This window comes from Bos taurus, chromosome 15, assembly GCF_002263795.3.
Source record: "Bos taurus isolate L1 Dominette 01449 registration number 42190680 breed Hereford chromosome 15, ARS-UCD2.0, whole genome shotgun sequence".
NCBI classification, from domain to species: Eukaryota; Metazoa; Chordata; class Mammalia; order Artiodactyla; family Bovidae; genus Bos; species Bos taurus.
The window spans coordinates 48851872-48864423 of record NC_037342.1 but is presented as its reverse complement, the minus strand read 5'-3'; the positions used below and the strand labels follow the sequence as shown (position 1 = coordinate 48864423).

Below are 12552 nucleotides of genomic sequence, written 5' to 3'. Positions count from 1 at the left end.
CTCTGTTCTAAGTACAATAGAAGATCTTGAGGGACCTTTTGCTTTGAGTGAATAAATAATTTTCTAAATATTCAAAGTGCATTCTGACTGCAGAAAGGAATTTTTGAAAGGGGGCACTCATGGGTGGAGGATGATAAGTTAGGGTGCCTGGAGGAAATGAACTATGCTATTTTTGACTACACATAAAAGGAAGAAAGGAAATAATGATTTTGTATGTTTTGGAGACAAATATGAAATTCATTAAGTGTTGGTTTAATGAAAGAAGAGGTTTCAAGAATGGCATCAGGTTTTTGGAGTGTTAGAAGACTCTCGAAATAAAGATTTTGTTAATGGCTACTCTCATACCATATATGTGGTTGTTTCTGGGTCAATAGCCTTTATTTTTTATCCCTTGATATTTTAAAATGAGGTTATGGAAAGTTATAAGTTAAAACTTGTGAAGATTAATTTGAACAGTTATGTCCACTAATGTGTCTATTTACAAATGTATATATGGGCTCAGTAGTTCAGTCCTGTCTGACTCTTTGTGACCCCAGGAATGAACTCCACCAGGCTCCTCTGTCCATAGAATTTTTCAGGCAAGAATACTGGAGTGGTTTGCCATTTCCTACTCTGGGGCATCTTCCTGACCAAGGGATTGAACCCGAATTGGCAGGAAGATTATTTACTGCTTAGCCACCATTATAAAAAGAGTGAAATAGATGCTTAGGCATGTGCAAGAATATATACACACATGTATATGTGTGTGTAAGAGAATATATGCATATGTATACACACACACACACACACATATATATATATATATATACACATACATATACATGCATACACATGGATTTATATAGATGAGGGATGTAGGTTTGGATGGTGATGAAATTTTGTGTAGGTATGTTTGTGGTGATGATACTGTGAGTTCTGTTCTTTGATTATTTAGCAAAATTCTCAATGCTATTAGGTTCTTGGATGTTGCTGCTTCTTTTCTACCAAATATTCAGTGCTGTTAAAGGAAGATATCAAAATTTTCTTCTGTCTAAACACTGGTTGTTTCATCTTATCTCCCCTTTTAAGATAAGCAAATTAAATTCAAGTGAGTGGAGGTCATCACATGTGATTGTCTAAGAAGTAAAAAGATGCAAAAACCTTTCAGACACTGATTTAAACATAGTTTTCCCCTCTGTTGTTCCACTTCTACATCCATAAAGCCATTTACCTATCTAAAAACCTTTTTTCAATTTAGGAGCTGGAATCCAGGTGGGAGAGTCCAGCCTCAAACAGTGGTAAGAACATCATGATGAACACTAGCTCATCACATGTCAACCACCATAGCTTCATTTTGACAGGTATCCCAGGAATGCCAGATAAAAACCCATGGATGGCTTTTCCCCTGGGATTTCTCTACACCATGACTCTCCTGGGAAATGGTACCATCCTAGCCATCATCAAGGTAGATCGGAGTCTCCATGAGCCTATGTACTACTTCCTCTCTATCTTGGCTCTGACTGATGTTGGCCTCTCCATGTCCACCCTGCCCTCCATGCTCAGCATCTTCTGGTTTAATGCCCCTGAGGTTCCCTTTGATGCATGCATCACACAGATGTTCTTCATCCACAGTTTTGGAGAGGTAGAATCAGGAGTATTAGTGTCTATGGCCTTTGACAGATTTGTGGCCATCCGAGACCCACTGCACTATGCTTCCATACTCACCCATGGCATCATTGGCAAGATTGGAATAGCTGTCATCATCCGGGCAGTCTGCGTGGTCTTCCCTGTGCCCTTTCTTATAAAGCGGCTACCCTTCTGCCATTCCAATGTCTTGTCTCATTCGTACTGTCTCCACCAAGATGCAATGCGGTTAGCCTGTGCCAGCACTCGTGTCAACAGCCTCTATGGCCTCATAGTAGTCATCTTCACTTTGGGGTTTGATGCCTTCATCATTCTCTTTTCTTATGTGCTCATCCTGAAGACAGTACTGGATATCGCTTCCAGAGCTGAAAGGCTCAAAGCGCTCAACACCTGCCTCTCCCACATCTGTGCTGTGCTCCTTTTTTATGTTCCTCTCATTGGTGTCACCATGATCCACAGGTTTGGGAAACATCTGTCACCAGTAGTACACACATTCATGGCCAATACCTATCTGTTACTGCCTCCTTTACTAAACCCTGTTGTCTATAGTGTGAAAACCAAGCAGATACAGAGGAGGATCATCCATGTGTTCCAGAGGAGAAAGAACAGGGTCTAGGGTAGTGGAATCAAATGTAATATGGAGAATAAGAAGCATTTTGAGCAACTATAATGCAGTCAAATTATAAACATCTGGGAAAATTGAAAGTGGGCAAGGCTTGTAGGTGAAAGTCTTTCTTGTTCTGTATATGCTCCATTTTGGAATGCATAATTTTTGATATCTGGTGTCACTTGACAAACCTAATGTAATTAATATAATTGTTCTTCTCTGAAACTGGAGATGAGCATCAGTGAAGACATAAATCATCACCTGTTTATCCAGGTAATACTTTTGAGTGTTTATCCATATAATGTTAAGTAATATTGTTCTATAGTTATTAATTAAGTAATTAGATAAGGAAAGATTCAAAATGCTATATAACACTGCTGAAAGGTCTGAGATATTTTTTCTTAATATGGAGAAAGAAAATTGTTCCATAATCAAACAGCATTTATTTTGTTGTTCCAATGTTTATTGGGTAAAGAGTGCCTATGTTAAAATTAAAACAAACACATGTGTGGTTACTTAACACGTGCCTTTTCATTTAAGGGTTATTACTTCTTTACGGTTCTAGTTTTCAGTCATATATTTAGTAGAATAACAGGTGCTCTGTCTTTACTCTTTAAACCCAGCAGGAGTGAACTCTATTTTGCTGTGTACAAAGAACCCAGGGAAACTTTATCAAGTAAAAGTACTGCCATGCTTTGTATAAGGACAAGTGAACACTTGCAGCACTGGGAAGTTTAAGAAAGCAGGATGCCCATGTGTGGGAATGAGTATGTCAAAGGCAATGTGTCTTTGCAGTGAAGCTCATACCTGCTGTATGTATTTTGTTAATCATTACACTGTCAAATTGCTAGAGGGATGACTTATTAAACAGATGTACATTTAACACTAATGAAATGCCAGTCATGATGCTGGACCCTGCATGTGGGTTCAATCACTCAGTTGTATCCAACTCTTTGTGACCCCGTGAACTGTAGTCCACCAGGCTCCTCAGTCCATGGAATTTTCTAGGCAAGAATACTGGAGTGGATTGCCATTCAGGGGAATCTTCCTAATCCAGGGATCAAACCCAAGTCTCCTGAATCTCCTGCACTGGCAGGCAGATTCTTTACCACTGTTCCACCTGGGAAGTGTTCTGGTCCCTGAAGACACAGAGAAAAATGCACCAACTTTCTGCACAGTTTCTGGCATATTTCTCTGCAAGGAAATATGTATACAAGTCAAGTAGGTATTACATTACAACATCACATTTAATTTGCTATACTAGCAGTTTTAGTTGCCTTTATATATTCTCTCAGTGAATTCTCCCAACTGTCTTTGAGAATAATGTTATCACATTTTATACATGAGGAAATGAGATTTAAAGAAGTTAAGTAACTTACTCAAAATCATACAGCTTCTAAGTGGAAGAACTCGATTCATGTTTAGATCCATTGATTCTAAAACCTGTAAATTGAGACTTGACACATGTCTCAGGGCTTTCTAGACTCACAAGAAAACTTGAGGTAGAGGGAAAGAACCAGTGATCCTAAGATGTGATGTATGAGAGATGTTAGTAATCAATATTATAGAAATGTTATTTCAGGTCAGTTCAGTGGCTCAGTTGTGTCCGACTCTTTGCGACCCCATGGACTGTGACACGCCAGGCCTCCCTGTCCGTCACCAACTCCCAGAGTTTGCTCAAACTCATGTCCATCGAATCAGTGATGCCATCCAGCCATCTCATCTCTGTTGTCCCCTTCTGCCTTCAATCTTTCCCAGCATCAGGGTCTTTTCCAATGAGTCAGTTCTTCACGTCAGGTGACCAAAGTATTGTGAGCTTCAGCTTCAGCATCAGTTCTTCCAATGAATGACTGATTCCCTTTAGGAATGACTGATTTGATCTCCTGACAGTCCAAGGGACTCTCAAGAGTCTTCTCCAACACCTCAGTTCAAAAACATCAATTCTTCGGCACTCAGCTTTCTCTATAGTCCAACTCTCCCATCCATGTGACTACTGGAAAAACCATAGATTTGAATAGATGGACCTTTGTTGGCAAAATAATGTCTCTGCTTTTCAATATGCTATCTAGGTTGGTCATAACTTTCCTTCCAAGGGATAAGTGTCTTTTAATTTCACGGCTGCAGTCACCATCTGCAGTGATTTTGGAGTTTACATTTTCAATGTTACAAAATTGCTTGAGATTTGTTAGTTTGTGCAGAATGCAAACATCATCCAAGACCTCACCATGCTGCTGCTAAGTCACTTCAGTCGTGTCCGACTCTGTGTGACCCCATAGACAGCAGCCCACCAGGCTCCCCAGTCCCTGGGATTCTCCAGGCAAGAACACTGGAGTGGGTTGCCATTTCCTTCTCTGATGAATGAAAGTGAAAAGTGAAAGTGAAGTTGCTCAGTCATGTCTGACCCTCGGCGACCCCATGGACTGCAGCCTTCCAGGCTCCTCTGTCCATGGGATTTTCCAGGCAAGAGTACTGGAGTGGGGTGCCATTGCCTTCTCCAGATAGATGCTATCTAAATGGAAAACATGAATCCCAAACAAAGCACATTATAGTCAATTGGCCTATAAGGAGGAAATAAAAGATCTTTTATTTTCATTTAAATTTATCTCATCTTTAAAAAAATGTTTATTTTTCTTAATGTGTTGTCATATACATGTTAGTGCAGTGTGCCTATATACAATACTTGAATGAATAAACTTAAAATATAAACATATCAATGTACAGCAAAAACCACTACAATATTGTAAAGTAATTTGCCTCAATTAAAATAAACTAATTCATTAAAAAAATATTAAGAAGTGTCTTTTTTTTCTTATACAATTACATAACCAAAACTTGAAATCTTTAGAGATAAAAGCCAACCACCATGGATTATGTTTACAATGTTCAAATACTGTGATAACAGAGGCAATTAGAAGAAAGTGCCCATTAATCTTTGATTCTCTGATGGACCCACACAGTGGCAAGATCAGAAATCTAATTTTTGTTGCTGGCAACACACACATACTCCGCATCCTCACTGCACTCTCTTTTCTAGCTCCTGCAGTCTGACTTGGTTTCCATGGCTAGATGAAGGCTGTTCACGTGGCTAAGATTTATTCTGAAATAGCAAGTCAAATGTTTCCCCTCAATCCTCCTTCAACTTGAAGTATTTGAGTAGATTATAAATGTTTACAGTCCCCTCCCTTTTAGTCTTCTTTCAGCTTTCATGGAACTCTATTGCATCTTCTACTTCCACCTTCTTTGTTTCCTAACCTACCCCCCCTTCACGTCTTCCTCTCACACATGATGTGAGTATTTCTCCAAGTTCTCCCCTTGCCATTCAGTAACCTCGGTAAATTTCTTTCTTCATGATACCAGTCTTGCTAACAGCTTTAAAATAGAGCCCACATGCGTCTTTCTTTCCCTCTCCTTCCCCTTCCCTTCTCTTAAGATAAAACTCTTAATTTTTAACTACCTTTGCATAATCTCTACATGGAGTTTTCTGTACACCTCTGTCTCACACAAGCCATATTTAACTCTTGCTTTTCCCCACAATAATTATTTTCAATTTCTCTGAAGGTATAAATTCTCGATTCATGTAACATTTAAAAACAGACAGGCACATATCTGGAAACCGTCCTTCTGTCTTTGATTTATTTGCCTCTGTCATCCATGTTTGCTTCCCAGATGGCATAGTGGTGAAGAATCCACCTATCAATGCAGGAGACACAAGAATATGGGTCTGGTCTCTGGGTCAGGAAGATTCCCTGGAGGAGGAAATGGCAACCCACTCTAGTACTCTTGCCTAGAAAATTCCATGGACAGAGGAGCCTAGTGGGCTACAGTGCATGGGGTTGCAGAGTCAGACATGACTGAGGGACTGAGCATACAAACATCTATGTTCATGGTGATCACTCTAGTTTAGTCCTCTTAAAAATGTAAGATACATATTTGTATCTTACCAAGATGAAACCAGAAATAGAGACAAAGTCAGAATAAATTTTCAAGTTTGACTTGGAGTTTACATTTTCAATGTTACAAAATTACTTGAGAATTGTTAGTTTGTGCAGAATGCAAACATCATCCAAGGCCTCAATATAGATACATTCTATCTAAATGGAAAACATGAATCACCTCAGAATTTGGAGGTGATATGGAATGAGGGTGAACTTTTCTCAGGGGGAAGAAAACAACCAGCACAGGAGACAATATGTGGCTCAGACGGTAAAGTGTGTGCCTGCAATGTGGGAGACCTGGGTTTGATCCCTGGCTAGGGAAGATCCTCTAGAGAAGGAAATGTCAACCCACTCCAGTACTCTTGCCCGGAAAATCCCATGGGAAGATGTTAGTAGGCTACAGTCCATGGGGTTGCAAAGAGTTGGACATGACTGAGAAACCTCACTTCACTTTACATCATAAAAGAAGATATCTTAGAAAAACATACCTTGAATATATGACCAAGTTTATTACCTGTACCTGTTTTAGATAAGCTTCTTAGCCAGGAGACTTGGTCTCATGCTATTATTGCATGAAACCTTTTTGCAGTCTTAAGAAAAGTTGACCCTGAGACCTTGAAAAGTGGGAGCTGAGGTAGAAGCCAGTATGAAAGACTTCAGATAAAATTGGAGCTACTCTGATGCTGCAGTTGCTGTGGCAATCATCATCTTCATCTTTAAAGGAGAAATGTGATGGAGACACAAACTAGATAGAGGGAAACTCAAAAACTCTTTCACCAATACATTTGTTTCTGGGGTCAGCTTTTAAGTATTTACAGCACCAAAGACGACAGTTACGGAGAGCATTTCCAACTGTCTCTGAAATGTAGAGTGTGATTTAAAAATTTGGTGCATCAGTTAAATGTCAAGCACTGCATTGAATGAAAACAACCAAGAGCTGAAAGTCCTCAAAGAGATTTGCTCATCCCAAGGATATTGGTCACTGCACTGCTACTAGGACCTTTGCTCTCATATTGGAACAAGCAAATAGAAACCTATCTTCTTAACAATGGTATTGGTGGTGGTTTAGTCACTAAGTCAAATCTGACTTGCAACCCCATGGACTGTAGCCCTCCAGGCTCCTCTGTCTGTGGAATTTCCCAGGCAAGAATAGTGGAGTGGGTTACCATTTCCTTTTCCAGGGGATCTTCCCAACCCAGGGATTGAACCCAGATCTCCTGCATTGAGGGAGATTCTTTACCAAGTCACCAGGGAAACCTCTTCTTAACAATAACCCCTAGCAATTCCTGTTCCAGGCTCAGGACTGTGATAGTATTGGTGAACTCTTAGCAAGCCCTTCCAGAGGTAGTAGGACTCTCAAGTCTCCCCACAAATCCCAGAAGGTTTAAATGATATTTTATACTCATTTTATTAAATGTCAGCAATGTGCCTTTGTTTTTTATGGAGTTAAAAATTTTTATTGTGAACCTATCTAAAATTAATTCAGAAAGACTGGTAAACCTGAAAGCAGTATTAAAATGGGAATAAACTTTCTTCACTTTCACAGCATCATCTTTCAGGATTTGAAATAGCTCAGCTGGAATTCCATCACCTCCACTAGCTTTATTCGTAGTGATGCTTTCTAAGGCCCACTTGACTTCACATTCCAGGATGTCTGGCTCTAGGTGAGTGATTACACCATCATATCTGGGTCATGAAGATCGTTTTTGTACAGTTCTTCTGTGTATTCTTGCCACTTCTTAATATCTTTTGCTTCTTTTAGGTCCATACCATTTTTGTTCTTTATCGAGCCCATCTTTTCATGAAATGTTCCCTTGGTATTTCTAATTTTGTTGAAGAGATCTCTAGTCTTTCCCATTCTGTTGTTTTCCTCTATTTCTTTGCACTGATCACTGAGGAAGGCTTTCTTATCTCTTCTTGCTAGTCTTTGAAACTCTGCAACCGTGAACTTCCAGATGTTCAAGCTGGTTTTAGAAAAGGCAGAGGAACCAGAGATCAAATTGCCAACATCCACTGGATCATGGACAAAGCAAGAGAGTTCCAGAAAAACATCTATTTCTGCTTTATTGACTGTGCCAAAGCCTTTGACTGTGTGGACCACAATAAACTGTGGAAAATTCTGAAAGAGATGGGAATACCAGACCACCTGACCTGCCTCTTGAGAAACCTATATGCAGGTCAGGAAGCAACAGTTAGAACTGGACATGGAACAGCAGACTTGTTCCAAATAGGAAAAGGAGTACGTCAAGGCTGTATATTGTCACTCTGCTTATTTAACTTCTATGCAGAGTGCATCATGAGAAACACTGGGCTGAAAGAAGCACAAGCTGGAATCAAGATTGCCGGGAGAAATATCAATAACCTCAGATATGCAGATGACACCACCCTTCTGGCAGAAAGTGAAGAGGAACTCAAAAGCCTCTTGATGAAAGTGAAAGAGGAGAGTGAAAAAGTTGGCTTAAAGCTCAACATTCAGAAAACGAAGATCATGGCATCCGGTCCCATCACGTCATGGGAAATAGATGGGGAAACAGTGTCAGACTTTATCTTTTTGGGTTCCAAAATCACTGCAGATGGTGACTGCAGCCATGAAATTAAAAGACACTTACTCCTTGGAAGAAAAGTTATGACCAACCTAGATAGCATATTCAAAAGCAGAGACATTATTTTGCCAACAAAGGTCCGTCTATTCAAGGCTATGGTTTTTCCTGTGGTCATGTATGGATGTGAGAGTTGGACTGTGAAGAAGGCTGAGCACCGAAGAATCGATGTTTTTGAACTGTGGTGTTGGAGAAGACTCTTGAGAGTCCCTTGGACTGCAAGGAGATCCAACCAGTCCATTCTGAAGGAGATCAGCCTGGGATTTCTTTGGAAGGAATGATGCTAAAGCTGAAACGCCAGTACTTTGGCCACCTCATGGGAATGGTTGACTCATTGGAAAAGACTGATGCTGGGAGGGATTGGGGGCAGGAGGAGAAGGGGACGACAGAGGATGAGATGGCTGGATGGCATCACTGACTCAATGGACCTGAGTCTGAGTGAACTCCGGGAGTTGGTGATGGACAGGGAGGCCTGGCGTGCTGCGATTCATGGGGTCCCAAAGAGTCGGACACAACTGAGTGCCTGAACTGAACTGAACTGAACTGAACTGAAGCTTTCTGGTACACAGTATTATTAAATTTGTCTTAGCTAGGCTAGTGTCTGTTCTGACAGAGTTCTAAAGTAGCTACTGATTTGAGTAATGCTGCTGCTGCTAAGTCACTTCAGTCGTGTCCAACTCTGTGTGACCCCATGGACTGCAGCCCACCAGGTTCCCCTGTCCCTGGGATTCTCCAGGCAAGAACAATGGAGTGGGTTGCCATTGCCTTCTCCAGTGCATGAAAGTGAAAAGTGAAAGTGAAGTCGCTCAGTCGTGTCTGACTCCTAGCGACCCTATGGACTGCAGCCCACCAGGCTCCTCTGTCCATGGGATTTTCCAGGCAAGAGTACTGGAGTGGGGTGCCATTGCCTTCTCCGGATTTGAGTAATAGGTAACTACATACCATGAAAGTAACTACATACCATGAAAGTAACTACATACCATGTAAGACCCAAAGAATCTTTTGTGTTAGATTTTAAAGACCAAATAAAAAACTTGAGCAAAAGTCTTGTGGCTCATGTAAAAGAATGTAAGTCGCTCATTAGTATACATTTTATATGTGTGCTTTTGTTTTTCTTCTTCATATATTGAGTTGGCCAAAATGTTTATTTGGGTTTTTCCATAACATCTTAAGGATAAACCCAAATGAACGTTTTGACCAATCTGATACTTTGTCTTCAAATTAAATCTGTAGTAGTTCTTTAACCTTCTACCCTGAGTGTCATCCCCACCCTGCCCAATCCATTTTATCTGTCTCCCACAATATAGATAGTTCAACAGTCCCCAGAAAATCTGCCTGACTGAGCCTTGGCCAACACATGAACTGCTTTGGAAACAGCATATAACACTCCCCCATAGGGATGCTGCAGTTATCCAATATGACAGCATGTAAAAGGCTCTGGTACTGTCTTTTGCTTAGTGGACAGTCTATATGTACTTTTATTGTCTTATATTCAATATTCTTGAACACTTCCTATAGTTGCACAACCCTTAATAGTTTACAAATACTTGTCCTTATATGATTAAATTTAATTTCATAACCACAGTGGTTGTTAAGTGATAACATTTCCAGCTTCATAATGAATAAATTGCCATTAGTGGTAGGGAAGGGAATATCCAGTGTCACACATGGAAGAGTTAAAGCTCACCCTTCATCTGTTGTTCTCAAGTTATACAATATGGTTGGCCCCTGCTCAATTATATACATTTATATTCTTAATCCTAAAATTTAGCCATCTTTCTAATCCATGTTTTATTTAACAATGCATTATCCCTAGGTGTTCTCTTATTATTTAATGAGTATAGTTCATTTCTCCCCTATTAAGCTAATAGAGGCCATTCCTAACTCTTGATCTAGAATGTTAAATCAACTCAATGAGCTTTAATTTAAAAGACATTAAGCTTGTGGCTTATTTCTGCTCAGAAGAGTTATTACAGAATGGAATTAGTAATATTCCCCTTTCATTTGTTATGGGCCAACTCTAACGCAAGGCCACAGGAAAGTACATGGAATGGTTCTTATAAATGCCGCTCTTTATATAATGCACAAAGGATGATTTGGTGCAGGAAGAGGAAAGTATGTTCTGAGAGCAGGGAACTATCTCTGCCCAATTCAAATCACACCAAAAATGTGAAAAAATAAAAACTATTTTTTCATAGTCATAATTGAGCCATTACAGAAGATATTTTTCCTCTCTTAAACTGGCAGACCCTAACCCTCTGCAGTGACCTTGGCTGGAACAAATATCTGGATGAGCTTCCTCCGTATCTCTTTGGTCTTCATAGTATAGACGATGGGGTTTAGCACAGGGGGTGTAAGAAGATAGGCATTAGCCATTAGGGCATGGGTCAGTGGTGAAAGGTGCTTTCCAAAACGGTGAATGACCGACACCCCAATGAGCGGCACGTAGAAGATGAGAACCGCACAGATGTGGGAAACACAGGTGCTGAGCGCCTTCAGCTGGCCCTCCCCTGAGGCAATGGCCATCACTGTTTGAAGTATGAATGCATAGGAGAGGAGGATGGAGAGGGAGTCAGAACCCTTGGTGAAGATAACCGCAATAAGGCCGTAGAGACTGTTGACCCGGGTGCTGGCACAGGCAAGGCTCATGACATCTTGGTGGAGGCAGAAGGAGTGGGAGAGGATATTGGAGCGGTAGAAGGGGAGCCGCTTGATGAGGAAAGGCACCGGGAAGACCACACAGATGGCCCTTATCAAGATGACTGCCCCTGTTCTGCAGACCACGCTATTGGTGAGGATGGTGCCGTACCTGAGGGGTTTCCAGATTGCCACAACCCGATCAAAGGCCATGGCCACCAGCACGCCAGATTCAATGGCTGAGAAGGTATGGATGAAGTACATCTGAACAAGGCAGGCATCAAAGGCGATGGACTTGTAGTTAAACCAAAATATGCCTAGCATGGAAGGCATAGTACAAAGGGCAAGGCCTGTGTCTGCCAGTGCCAGCATACACAGAAAGTAATACATGGGCATGTGCAGGGACAGTTCAGACTTGATGGTAGAGATGATGACACCATTGCCAAAGAGGGCAATGACATATATAGCACCCAGTGGGAATGCCATCCAGTAATACTTTAGTTCAAGCCCTGGAATTCCAGTTAAGACAAAGTAGAGGCATTGGAAGTGAGAGTGGTTATTATCTGTCATGAAGTCAATGTAACACAGGAGGGAAATTTTGAGATCCTGATGTGTGTCTTCCTAAGAATGCAGTGACAAGTATTAACAATATATTAGAATCTGATCTTCCTCAGAGCAGAACCATTTTATTTTAACATGGGTGAGAGAGAGTTTTAATGGAGGGTTGAGTCCCTGAAATTACTCTTCCAAGATATATCCTGTGGAGGAAACTTCTACTGTCCCAATGAAAAAGTTTCACCAAGTCAAATAAGACACATTCAGTTTAAAACACACTGCATTAGATAAACTTTTTTGCTTTCTCCAGTCCATTTCTCCCTCTTTCTCATCCATATCTTACAAGCTGTTGAGTCAGAGGCTGAGGACACAATAACTAAGACAGAATCAGTATAAAACAAAAATTAGTTGACTGCTCACAAAGGATGTCATTTCCACCCATCACTCTCCTTATTCCCAGTACTGGAACTCTCATGAAGGCAACGGGTCTTGTATGTAAGGTAGGGATGGACATGCCCACGGGCACATGCCTGTGCTTGCATCTGAGCATGACCACCTTCATTTCCCCTGAGTCTGGATGTGGACCATCATTCTC

The 12552-nt window shown here is 40.8% G+C and overlaps 2 protein-coding genes across 2 annotated transcripts; one reads left to right on the top strand and one right to left on the bottom strand.

Annotated features, from left to right (window-relative positions):
* Positions 1–1288: 1288 nt before the first annotated feature.
* On the top strand, positions 1289–2239 carry OR51H1 (olfactory receptor family 51 subfamily H member 1). Its single transcript, NM_001390321.1, has one exon. It carries the CDS (start codon positions 1289–1291, stop codon positions 2237–2239), a length of 951 nt encoding a protein of 316 aa, NP_001377250.1.
* Positions 2240–11015: 8776 nt separating this feature from the next.
* OR51H8 (olfactory receptor family 51 subfamily H member 8) lies at positions 11016–11972 on the bottom strand. Its single transcript, NM_001390098.1, has one exon. The coding sequence runs from the start codon at positions 11970–11972 to the stop codon at positions 11016–11018; it is 957 nt and encodes a 318-aa protein (NP_001377027.1).
* Between the last annotated feature and the right edge of the window lie 580 nt (positions 11973–12552).